Here is a 12,153-nt window from a genome sequence, read left to right on the forward strand (position 1 = left end):
ATCTATATAATAAAAAATTTTATATAAATTTTATGTAAAAATTCAGATGTAGTATTTTTTATGAGTTTAACAATTGAAAATTATTATACAATAATTTAATCAAATATATTAAATTATCTAACTATTTTTAACTATTAATTTGAGTCTCAAACAATATAATACAATTGAGTATTCATCTAAATGTTATCTTCACTATGAAATTAGACATTTTTAATAGGGTGATCACGAATCGAGTTGATTTAGATTTGCGATGAATTAAAATTGAATCAATTGAATTATAATTGGTTCTATTTGGTTTGGATTTATGCTTTTTTGCGTATGTATCCGAACCAAATCAAACCGATTAAAAACGGATTATTTCAATTCAAATAATTGGGTATTCGATGAAACAAAAATTCATGAAAAAATAAAATTTTTATCTTAAAAATTCTGTAAATACAATAAACATATAAAATCAATAGAAATAATACAAACATGTTAAACACCAAACACATTAAAAACTAAATATATTAAATTAAAATTCAAACATATTAAAAGGTATATATATTTTTAAAATTTTTTATTTAATTAATATATTATCTGCCCCTACCCAGACTAATTACTAGAGAGAGCAATTGATTTGATTTGATTTAGATTAAACCCGATTATCCGTTAATTTTAGAACCAATTTAATTGATTCGATTCGGATTCAACGGGATAATTGAATACACGATACCGTGATCACCCTAATTTTTAAGGAAGAGAATAAAATATATCATATATGTTAACAAAACCACACACATACTCTACCATGTCTCCGGATAGGAAACTGGTCCTACATAGAGTTACGAGTGCAGCGAAGTGGTCCTATAGAAATTAATGATATTTCTATATTTATCTAAACTATCTATTATTAATTTTGCAGCCCACAGATCTGTTTGTTGAGTTAATTCATTTATGGTTGCAGGCTGAATTGATTGATCCAGCAGTGAAGGGAACTGTGAATGTACTTGGAGCATGCGCAAAATCACCATCTGTGAAACGAGTTGTCTTAACATCTTCTATTTGCGCAGTTGCATTCTCTTCCAGGCCTAAAACTCCTGAAGTAGTAGTTGATGAGACCTGGTTCTCAGATCCTCAATTCTCCCACCAATTGAAGGTTTCATTTGTGTCTCTCTCTCTTTTATTTATTTTTCATTCTTAGATTTAAACACCAATTTAACCGAGCAAGCACATCCAAGTTAGGAATTGAATGACATTTTTTAATCTACACATTTGTTTCTATCCGTACATCTTTCTAATAGTAGAAGATAGAGGTATTATTTTGTCCGATTTATGTTTGTTATTTTTACTAGTATAATTTTTGACCTGGGTTTAAGTCATATAAAATTATATAAATTAGGTGATTTCAGTTTAACTCGATAGGTTTTGATTAATTTAAGATCGAAGACCTATAAAATAAGTCCAGTAAAATATTAGAATTAAATTCATTCCAAATTAAACCCAATTTGGCCAGCTCATGTATCCAGAGTAAAAAGCTAAGGTCCATTGAAAATTTTGAAAAGTTATTTTTTTTTAATTTTTTACTTATAAAAAGTAGTAGTATTAATATCTGGTAAAATTTTTAAAATCAAAGTATAGTTTTTTAAGAAGTTATTTAAGTGTTTATAGAGAAGTTAAAAAAAATAACTTTTTTCATAATATAAAATTTTTTATCACATTTTTTTAAAATAAATATTTTTAAAATTAAAAAATCAAATACAAAATAACCTATTTATAAATTACTTTTAATATAAATATTTATTATTTAAATTATTTTTTAAAAAAGAACTTAAATAAGTTGTTTACTCAAACTGGTCTAAGTGTCTAAGTGACTAAATTTGTTAAGAAAATGTGCTATTCATACTCAATTTTCTTTTGTACAATAAATTGGTTAGTTTTAATTTTTATTTTTTATAAAGGCGTTGTTTATACTTATCTATGTACATTGAATTGACACGGTTCCTATTCATATTCTCAGACATGGCAGTGGTATGCAATTTCAAAGACTTTGGCTGAGGAAGCTGCGTGGAAGTTTGCAGAGAAGAACGGCGTTGACATGGTTGTTATCAACCCAGTGCTGGTGGCAGGACCTCTCTTGCAACCAGAAGTTAATGCAAGTGTTGAGCCAATCCTCAATCTAATCAATGGTACATTTCATTCAAAATTTAAACACTAGAGTTTTTGGTTTGATACATTCCTTGTTACCAGGGAAAAACATGGAAGAATTCTTTAAGTTGGTTGATTTCAGGGAAAAATTTTCCAAATAGTTCTTTTGGATGGGTCAATGTAAAAGATGTTGCAGAGGCACACATTAAGGCATATGAGATTGCTTCAGCTAGTGGAAGATATTGTTTGTCTGAAAGAGTGGTTCACTACTCTGAACTTGCTAGGATTTTAAATTCTCTCTACCCAACGTTACAAATTACTACTGAGTAAGTTTAATTGTTTATTGAAATCCCTTTATTACAATCAATTTTTTTCAAAGGCTAAAGTATTATTTTATTTTCTAATAATTGGGTCAAATTTTAATTTACTTTTTAACATTTCAAACGAAAGCTTTAAACGGGTTTAATATTGTTCTACTATTAAATTTAAATAGATAGTTACTGGGTCATATAATAGATAAATATAACTAAAACTTTTTTATAACACTTTTTTTCTCAATCTCCTTGTAAAAAAGCCTCGAATACTATCAATCAATCATTAACACTCCATAATCAAAAGAAAAACTTTACATTAGTAATTAGTAGTGGCTAGATTTTATTTATGTACTAAAATAAAATATTATTAACTTTTAAATATGTTAATTGTTCGTGTCAAATTTAAAAGTAGAACAACATTAATTCCATTTAAAACTTCTTATGACTGAAATAAGATGGTTAAAACTTTTTAGAACTAAAATAGGATGTTTAAAACGTTAAGTATTGAATTAGAATTTAACCCAAATATTAAGAACCAAAATAATACTTTATCTTTTTTCTAATTTATTTCACTTTGAATTTTTTTTTTTAATCAATAGGTGCGAGGATGATGGGCACTATGTGCCAACATATCAGATTTCTAAAGAGAAGGCAAAGAGTTTGGGAATTGAATTCCAACCCTTGGAAGTAAGCCTCAAAGAAACTGTTGAAAGCTTTAAAGAGAAGAACATTGTCAATTTCTAATCCATGGCTTTGTAATAAGGTCAACCATGTCCGGTTGGTGACCATATATCATTAGAAACTCCATGAATGAGAAGGAATAAGTACCTTATGAGTGTTAAACCATATCAAGTGAATCTTTGGAAAGGGACCAAATTATATTAATTTAAACTTGCATTATCAATAACAATCCGTTTAAAGCTAGGGTAAGGCACCATAACTCAAATTAGGTGAAACTAATTTTCAAAAACTTGTTCACATAAAACTTTCACTATAGTTTCATTCTGTAATTATGAAGGACACAAAAAACTTAGGGTAACTCCATGGCCCCATGCATTACAAAATTTGCATCTAGGACCATAATCAGCAAATAAGAAGATTACATTCACATGAACCCCAGAAAACTACTCAAAATTGCTTTGTTTTTATCTCAATCTGTAATAGCAAAACAAAGCTTAGCCTCATCCCAAGGTCCATTGATCTCAAACTTGTACTCCTGGATCCGTATAAGCCAATAAGGGCAGACCACATTGACAAAAACCAGCAAACTAAGCAACAACACGAAAAGTAAGCAATGCAGCATGTACACGAAACTTAATGTCACAACCATCAAACTGATCGAAAAACACAGGTGTAAACGGAACGAATATTTCTTAATGCAGTAAGTAACCAGGGGACCAAATAGGAAAACTTGCAAGGAGAATAGCATGATGGCAAAAACATGTAGTCTCGACGGAAGGCGAGAAGCAATGAATACAGAGGCAACTACAGAAGCATTTACAGAGATGCAACTGGTCAATGCAGGATTTTTGAGAGCTCCCGGTGCATTGACAGTTGATTCCGAATAGTCATGCAGGAAAAGGTGAATCACGAGAAGCGATACGGTTAACGCCCAAATGGAATCAGAACTGATCGATCTTGTAAGGGTTTGGTAGATGGGTGCCAAAACATATAATCCCATTATGAAAAACGAGATATTGAGGAAATAATGATGAACAAGGATGCTAAGGGAAATCTTTTCCTGAGTGAAAAGGAGAATCAAGAAACCCAAAACTAGAAGACTAACATCTATGCACAGAAGACGATTCTCATCAATGGTTGATTCTAGTGTGTAGGTCCATACTAAGACAACAAGAGCTACAATGCATAAGTATTCAGAAATGGAAACAGAGTCTAACATCACCTTTAGCATGTCCCTTCTTACAACATTGGCATTCATGACCATTCCTTCAAGGAAAGATTCATCGGTATGATTGTCATCAAAACCAGGTTGCATACCGCCATATGCTACTTTCCTCCATCTAGGACGAACCTGCGGAGAATCACTAGCCAAGTGATGATCCATCACAAGAAGCTACCCAATTTTCTTCAAATGTTGCCTCAAGTCTCTAATCTATCATATGAAAACACTTCTCCAACTTCTATTATGTGCTTAAATCTTGCTCCCCAGACATGATGCCACTTTGGGGCTTATACAATCAGTAAGGTAAGACAATCATAGTTTATTCACACACTCTCTTGTGTTTTCAAGCTTGCAGATTTACATGTCAAAACCCTGAAGATAAAAAGTTGAAGAATTCACATAAATGCAAAGAAATAAATTCACATTTGCAACTAAAGGAACATATGATTGAAGACGTAACAGAAAAATAAATACAAAGACAAGGAATTAAGAATATGATTATGCTACACAACACAAAACAGCTATTGAGACACAAAATCAATTAACAAAAATTTAACATTTAGATAGATAAATGAATAAAGGATTAAATGCAGCGAAGTTGTTAAGTTTTTTTTAAAGCCCAAACCTGATAAAAGGTTAGCCAGAAATAAGTAGCCACTATCAATACTTCAAGTTCAAAGAGACAGTAATTTTTATTCCTCATGTGATGTGTGTGCGCTACACAAATCAAGTTCCGAACGACTTAGCAAATCCATAATGCTCCTGTCACTATTTATGCAAGAGTGATTCTAATTCTATTTTGTTATAACTTGATTATACAGAATTACAGATTAAGCCACAGAAAAATGAATACAGAGAAAATTCCAGATATATTAATCAGCAGAATACAGAAGACCAATGACAGTTATGTAGTTACCTAAGTGAGAAGAAAAGTATAACAAAGTAGAGAAGAGGGCTATGCATAACTTGTAGATCAAAACTAATTTACTTTATTTCAGTGCTAATTTTAAAATTTTCACTGAAATTGATTCGAAACATTTACTCTTAACTAAAATGAATAAAAATAAAAGACATATCGCAGCAAGCAATAGAAAAAGAAAAAAGGCAATTACAGAGCTACGCATATCTCCAACTTTTTCAGGCCATATCCATTCACAAATTCCAAAGCATATGCTATGCTAATCCACAAGAACAACCAAACAAACAAACATGCCCACAAAACTGGAAATGGATCTTCTCCATTTTTTTTAACACTTGAGAGAATAAAGTGTGATTTCTCACCTTTAATTTTATAAGTGGAACCAAAAACAAATAGGAGAGAGAAAGCAATGAAGAATGAGATTAAACACTGGACACCATCCAATTTTTTTTTTCATTGGAGAGGATTCACTCCCCACAAAACCCTAAGAACCCAAATTCCAAGGCAACAGAAGAGAGGAAAAGAGGAATACCAGAGGGAGAGACGAGAAAAGAGGGAATGAAATGCGTTAATTCAATTGGCAACCATCACTCGGGCGTCACCACCGTTGAGTTGGCAAAGATCACTTTCAGCTTGCTAGCTGCTGCAAATGAACACTACTCATTACCATTTTCTTCTTTCCTTTTTTTTCCCCTTTTTTTCATTTTGTTTTGCTTTTTTTTACCAAACAACGGATTGTGCCATACCCTTTAGAAAATAAGTCCATCCATGTTTTTTGTGTGTTTAAACATGAAAAGAAATTCGACCAAAAAAAAAACATGCAAAGAAATAAAGTAAACTAAATCCTATATCCAAGGATATGAATAACATGATTAGAGCAAGGTTCTGAGAACCGGACCGGTCATCGAACCGCTTTAGTTACTGGTTCATTGTTTACTGGTCTAACCGGTCTAACTGTGGTTCAACAAAAAAAAACCGTTTTAGAATTAAATAATAAATAAATTACAAATAAGCACCCTATTACAACAGGCACAAGCACAACTCGCTTTTTACTTCTTCATAAAACATTAATGTGAACCATGAAGAAATATGACTAACATGTAAGCTCATTCGAGGGTAGAAATATATCTTGGATTGAGCTTTGTGTCTCCACCTGAACTCATTCCACATGGATCTTAAGTTTGTTTCCTTATCCTTGCAAAATGGTAAAGATTTCAACAAAGGGCACCTGTAGAGAGGACCATCTCAATGTCATGTCTATGGTTACAAATCTGAGTCTTGGCAAGTTAGCTAGCAGCAGCACATCCAGTTTTGGAAGAACATAACCGATCTCTGTGACTGGAATAAGTTCTTCTAATCTAAAGCAACTGTGAATTTTCAGTTTCTGGAGCTCTGAGAGATATTGAATAGCCCCATTGCAAAAAAATGGTTCTTAAAAAGGGGCAATTTTTCAATGTCAAAACCTTTAATTTGGAAAGGAATCTAGGATTCAGAGGACCTCGAAACACACAATTCAGTTCAAGCACTTTGTTTAACAGCAACAAAAATTAAAAAAACAGCAACAAATAATTACCCTAAACCCTGAAATCAATAAATCTATCAACAAAAATTCAAAAATAGCAGACTTAGAAATTAAAAATCAGCAGCAGCAGCATAGCAAAGCCATTTTTATCAATAATTTCAACAACACAACTTATCAATGATTATTCAGAAATCAGAAATTCAGAACAGAGCATAAATGATGCATTTCAGTGTCACGTTACATGTTTTTTGTGCATAAAATTTGATTGTGACCATCTTAGAGTCAGAATTATTGTTCACATTACAAGACACTATTATATTATTCTGGTTTGAAGCTTTGTTGTTGTCAGCTACCCCACATTCTACAAACAGATGCAATTGCAAGATACTATGGACTAGAGAAAGGGCAAGTAGTTAACTTACAGAATAAAAAATAAAGAACACACAAAACAGCAACACAGCAGAACCATTAAAAATCACAACACACAAAAACAGCAACACAGCAGAAGCAGAACCAGAGCTCATTAGTAATCAAATAATCATTCAATAAAAAATTAAAACACAAAACATTCAAATAATCAGTAATCAAATAATCATTGAACATGGCATAAATAAAAAAGGCAGAAGAAGTTAGCTGTGAACTGACCTTCGAAGTCTCGGGTTTTTTTCTTGGTTGAGCTTCTGCTCTCTAAACTCGAAGGAAGGAAATCGGAACGGAGAAGTGTTTTTCTTCTGAGCAGTCTGAGCAGAGGGGCAGAAGCGCGACGGAGACAGAGGCCAGGCGACGAACACGACATAGAAGACGGTGGTTGGAAGAAGAAAAATAAAAAATGGAACAAAAATTGAAGAAGAAGACCAAACATTCAGTGAAGATGAAGAAGAGAAGCCACTAACCTGGGTCCGTGCCGAGAAGCCAGCGAAGATGAAGAGCCGAAGAGAACCTGCCGAGTTTCTGGGTTCTGGACACGGGGAAGAGGAAAAAGCGGCGGTGCTGAGGAGCTGGGACGGCGGCGGCGCTGAGGACCTGGGTTAGGCGGCGACGATGGAGGGCTAGGCGGAGGGCTACACGGCTAGGGTTTCTTTCATTCAGAGTTCTCCAGAACATGGATGAATGAATGAATGATTGGAGGAAGGAGGAGGAGGAAGGGGGGGGGTCAGGGTTTAACGATTTTTCTTCTAACGGTTTTAGGGTGAAGATCGGACCATTTGTATTGTCGGTTCTCGGTTGAACCGGTTCGACCGGCCAGTTCGATCCGATTTTCAGAACATTGGATTAGAGTTACTTTTGGTATCATATCTGGCCATCCAATCCGCAGTACTTCTCGTACACCCACTCAACATGAACAAACCAAAGTCGAGATAATAGCTCCTGAATCTTGTGAACCAAATCTGTTACTTCAAATGAATACTACTACATGATACACAGAATATCAAGACAATCCGTTTTACATATAATAAGCTCATCCATATTTATTAGTGAAAAAGAAAATATAATTATCTAGAATATCTTAATCCAAAAAAATTATCTTATAAATTTTTGGTGACCTTTTAAAAATATCTTTGTTACGTAATATTTTATAAAAACAGATATAATTGAACTACTATATAAAACGTTTTATAATATCAATACATCAAAATTAAACTTATTTTGTAAATAGTAGTAAGAGGTTTTTTTACACACTCTCTCAAAACTTAAATAAAATAGTAATATTATGGTGCAATAAAGAGTGAAAATTACTTTTTATTAAAAAAATACCTACAAAATTGTCATATACAATAAATATATTTTCTATAAATTTAGAGAAAAAAAATTTTCGTACTTCAAAAAAATTTTCTAAATAAAATTTGAGACAGAATCCAAGAAGTTGGAATTTAAACCTTGAAATATGTTGGGACCGTTATGTATATGTGTAAAACTAAAAGTTATTGTTCCGAATTAAATAGCATTGTGTATGGAATATGAAGGAGATAGAGAAACACAAATTTTCACAGAACTGATGCTTCAAAACTATACTTTGATCATGCTGTAAATAATGAACGAGGCCGGCCAACAAACGCATTACACTCTTCATATTCATTTGGATAATGAATTTGGTTGGTAACCTATGCCATGAATATAACAACCTTGGGCATTCATTTTCTTTTGACTTAGTACACATTATTACATTGACACATACCAAATCACCTTTATCTTGATCCATCCCATTATGTTAAAGGTTGTTATATGATATCTATATTTGTTGTGTTAGTGAGGGTCACTCGTAGAAAATCTTGTCAGCATTTGAAGCAACATGGCTATGGTTATGGCTATGGAAGTGGGAAAATCGCTTGGCATTGTGGTTCACCAACAATGATGATGAGTTCCCAATGTCTCGGAACGGTGTTCGTTTCGTGGCGAGGACTCCACCTATGGTGGCAGCATGTTGTGCTTTCTTGCTTTCCCCATTCCCTGAAACTTCTTTATGCTTGTTGCTATTACTATTTTCCTTTGAGTTGCAAACCATCACTACTCTCTTCTCCAACTCATCATGCCTTTCAACATCACCAGAGACCATAGCAATTTTCGCTTCAAGCTCTTTTGTTTTATTTTCAGACGAAATAGCCCTTTGTTTCCATTCTTGCACCTAGTATAAACAGTTAAATAACAATTTAGTCAAATATGTCAAACTATTTTTGGATAACTTCGAGTGAGTAATCATCTAAATAAGTTTTTCTTACATCATTTTGAAGGGACTGGGCTCGATCTTCCCAAAAGTTGCGAGAAGCCTGCAATTCCTCCATCTCTTCTTTAACCTGAGCAAGCATCTCTTGCATTTGGGACCATTGCTCTGTTTCAGCTCTAACCTGCTCCACGATTCTTCGAACAATCATCTTGCATTCTCCTGAACACAATTTCCCTCCTTCATAACCCAATTTTTCCTGCAGTTTTAAACAAAACAACACCACAATTGGGTTCAGGAATACTGCATTTACATATGCTACCTTATACAAAAAATCAGTTACTGTATATAGAATGATATTGAAATATAAAATATACATTAAAAATAAGGTAAATAAACATGTATTTATACCTGATGCAATTGAGGTACTCGGATGGAAGAAGATGATGAATCTTGAAGTTCAACTCTCTTTGAAGTTGAAGCAGAACTATTAGCACTTGACAACATTGAATTGTACTCTTCTTCCATTCTCTTCAACAATACCCCCTTTGATAGTCCCTCCATTTTCCGTTTCAATATCTCCACCTGTGCAAACAAACACAAATATCTCAAAATGTAGATTAAGATGCTAGCTAGTGACTGATTAATGCTTTTGTTTTTGCCGCTTACATTTAGTTTTCCTCTTGCAACAACGGATTCATGAATGGTGTTAACCGAGAAGCTTATATTTGCCATCTCTTGAAACTCCCTCAAGTATATGTCATTGGAGGATCCTCCAATCTTGTCAAGTCTTCTCTGCAAAACCGAGACTTGCTTGTCGAAATTTTTGCTTCTCCTGTTATAATTATTATTACTAGCCTGGGATGAATTTGTTGATCTCTTTTGCAGCCTCTGAATCTTCTCCGTCAACTCACGAATCCCTTCGTCCAAAACACTCTCAATGTTCTCCCCTTCACAAATCTTTATTCTTCCCTGGATTATTCAAGATAGATGCATGCGTAATGCATATACAAAAATGTTACGCGCACATAAAAAATCAGCCACCAAATCATTTTCATACATGATATATTAAAGAAAGAGAAGTGAAGGGAGTAGAACTAACAGAAACAAGAGTGCGAAGTGCAGATCTGAGAGTGGTGTCGATCTTGGAACGAGTCTTCTCAAGCTTCTTGAATGCAATCTCCTTCTCCATCCGCAAAAGGTTACACTCAGCCCTCAGCATCTCCGCCTGAAACTTGCAGTAGTTTTCTTCATCAACCACCGCCCTGCTGCTTCTTTCGGCGACTTTCTCTCTCCTCTCCCCACCGTTAGCAAAGAGAACGATGGGAGGCGCAGATGCACGGCGTTCTCCGTGAAGCAAGGTGTCGGCGTTGTTGCCGTTGTGAGGCCTCCGGCGACGAGGGAAGTGGAGGATGCGGGAAGTGGGAGGCGGTGGAAGGTGCCACTTATTGAGTGGGGGTCTCCTTGATGACATGGCGGGAGTAGTAGTGGTACGGGTTTCATACATACCATGCAATGAAAATAGAGAGAGAGAGAATGGGCGTGGTGTGGAGTGCAACAAGGTCCTCGTGAAGTGAGTTAAGTACACAACACAATGCAAGAGATTTGAAATGAAAGGTGGTTTGTTTTCTTTTTTGGTGTGGTGTTATGTTATGTGTGTATGTTATGTTGTGTGTGGTGTAACTATTTATTTCCAACGTCGGACACTGCCACTGCCACTGCTTCTTCATCGGAATTTGAAAAACATTACTGTTGCTCCTTTTATATATACTAACCAATCATCTATTCCAACTTAATTATTACCCTATACTTTTTAATTTATACATGCAATAATATGTATGTATCCCTTATACCTCTCATATATCATATAAAGAAACTCTAAAAGCCGGTATTTTTATTCAAATTTGTCTAATATTTAATTAATAAAAAAATATATAATTTCATATAATTAGATATAATTTTATATTATTAAAAATATTAATAATGACTAATTAATGACCACAAATAAAATTTATTAATTTTTTAACACTTCTCTATTATATATAAATCTTCAAAATCCTATAGAATCTAAAATTCAACTCGAATTTAAATTTATTGAATTTTAATTTGTTATTTTCTATTTTATAATTTTTGAGTTGGATCTAAAAAATACTTAGGCTAAATAATTTTATATGATTTGGAATCATGTTTTATAGTTAAAATATATACTTTATGATAAAATTAATAATAAAATATTATATTTTTATATTTAAATTAATATTTTTATTGATATTTACTAAATTTAACTTTTAAAGATAAAATTTTACAAATTTATCATATAAAATTTATAAAATTACATATACTAATCCAAGTCTAGTTAAATCCAATATGACCTAACCATACTCTCATATTAGCAAATCGAATTCCAATTTGAATCTTTGTGCAGTTTGAGTTTAATTTGTTTCTCATTATCATTAATCATCTCAATCGTCTCTAGTAATGAATATTCTTATGATAATAAGAAAATCAAACGTTTTAGACCGGAGAGGAAACAAAGCAAAGGAAAATTTTAAAGAATAAAATCAAGCATTTTTTTCATAAGTTTGAGATAAATAAAAAGAGAAAAACAAAAGATTTATGATATATATTTTTATAAGTCTATCTTTTACCAAAAATAAAAAGATATGCATATTATATTTAATATATGTGCATATATTTATTAAAATAAGT

At 33.0% G+C, this 12,153-nt stretch overlaps 3 protein-coding genes across 8 annotated transcripts in view; 1 reads left to right on the forward strand and 2 right to left on the reverse strand.

The window, feature by feature from the left end:
- LOC107477331 (phenylacetaldehyde reductase) overlaps window positions 1–3,272 on the forward strand; it is a 15,114-nt gene extending 11,842 nt beyond the window's left edge. The window contains exons 3-6 of the mRNA XM_016097317.3: window positions 947–1,138; window positions 2,000–2,168; window positions 2,270–2,453; window positions 3,041–3,272. Coding sequence (XP_015952803.2) covers window positions 947–1,138; window positions 2,000–2,168; window positions 2,270–2,453; window positions 3,041–3,185 — 690 coding nt within the window. The 3' untranslated portion in view covers window positions 3,186–3,272. The remainder of the gene's footprint in view (window positions 1–946; window positions 1,139–1,999; window positions 2,169–2,269; window positions 2,454–3,040) is intronic.
- Window positions 3,273–3,387: 115 nt separating this feature from the next.
- LOC107477332 (phosphatidylinositol N-acetylglucosaminyltransferase subunit C) overlaps window positions 3,388–12,153 on the reverse strand; it is a 60,787-nt gene continuing 52,021 nt past the window's right edge. For 2 of the 6 annotated variants that reach the window (XM_052259036.1, XM_052259037.1), the window contains exon 2: window positions 3,388–4,716. In XM_052259036.1, coding sequence (XP_052114996.1) covers window positions 3,592–4,506 — 915 coding nt within the window. In that variant the 5' untranslated portion in view covers window positions 4,507–4,716 and the 3' untranslated portion in view covers window positions 3,388–3,591. Of the gene's footprint in view, window positions 4,717–5,795; window positions 5,907–6,361; window positions 6,492–7,430; window positions 7,526–7,678; window positions 7,919–12,153 lie in introns of those variants that run through there. The other 4 variants (XM_021137551.2, XM_052259035.1, XM_052259034.1 and 1 more) reach the window with 4 other exon arrangements.
- On the reverse strand, window positions 8,774–11,081 carry LOC107477328 (uncharacterized). The gene is made up of 5 exons (XM_016097315.3): window positions 10,547–11,081; window positions 10,114–10,416; window positions 9,856–10,029; window positions 9,503–9,703; window positions 8,774–9,408 (listed from the first exon to the last, which is right to left on the reverse strand). The coding sequence occupies exons 1-5, from the start codon at window positions 10,949–10,951 to the stop codon at window positions 9,040–9,042; spliced, it is 1,452 nt and encodes a 483-aa protein (XP_015952801.1). The 5' UTR covers window positions 10,952–11,081; the 3' UTR covers window positions 8,774–9,039.

Source organism: Arachis duranensis, chromosome 3 (genome assembly GCF_000817695.3).
Source record: "Arachis duranensis cultivar V14167 chromosome 3, aradu.V14167.gnm2.J7QH, whole genome shotgun sequence".
In the NCBI taxonomy this organism is placed as follows: Eukaryota; Viridiplantae; Streptophyta; class Magnoliopsida; order Fabales; family Fabaceae; genus Arachis; species Arachis duranensis.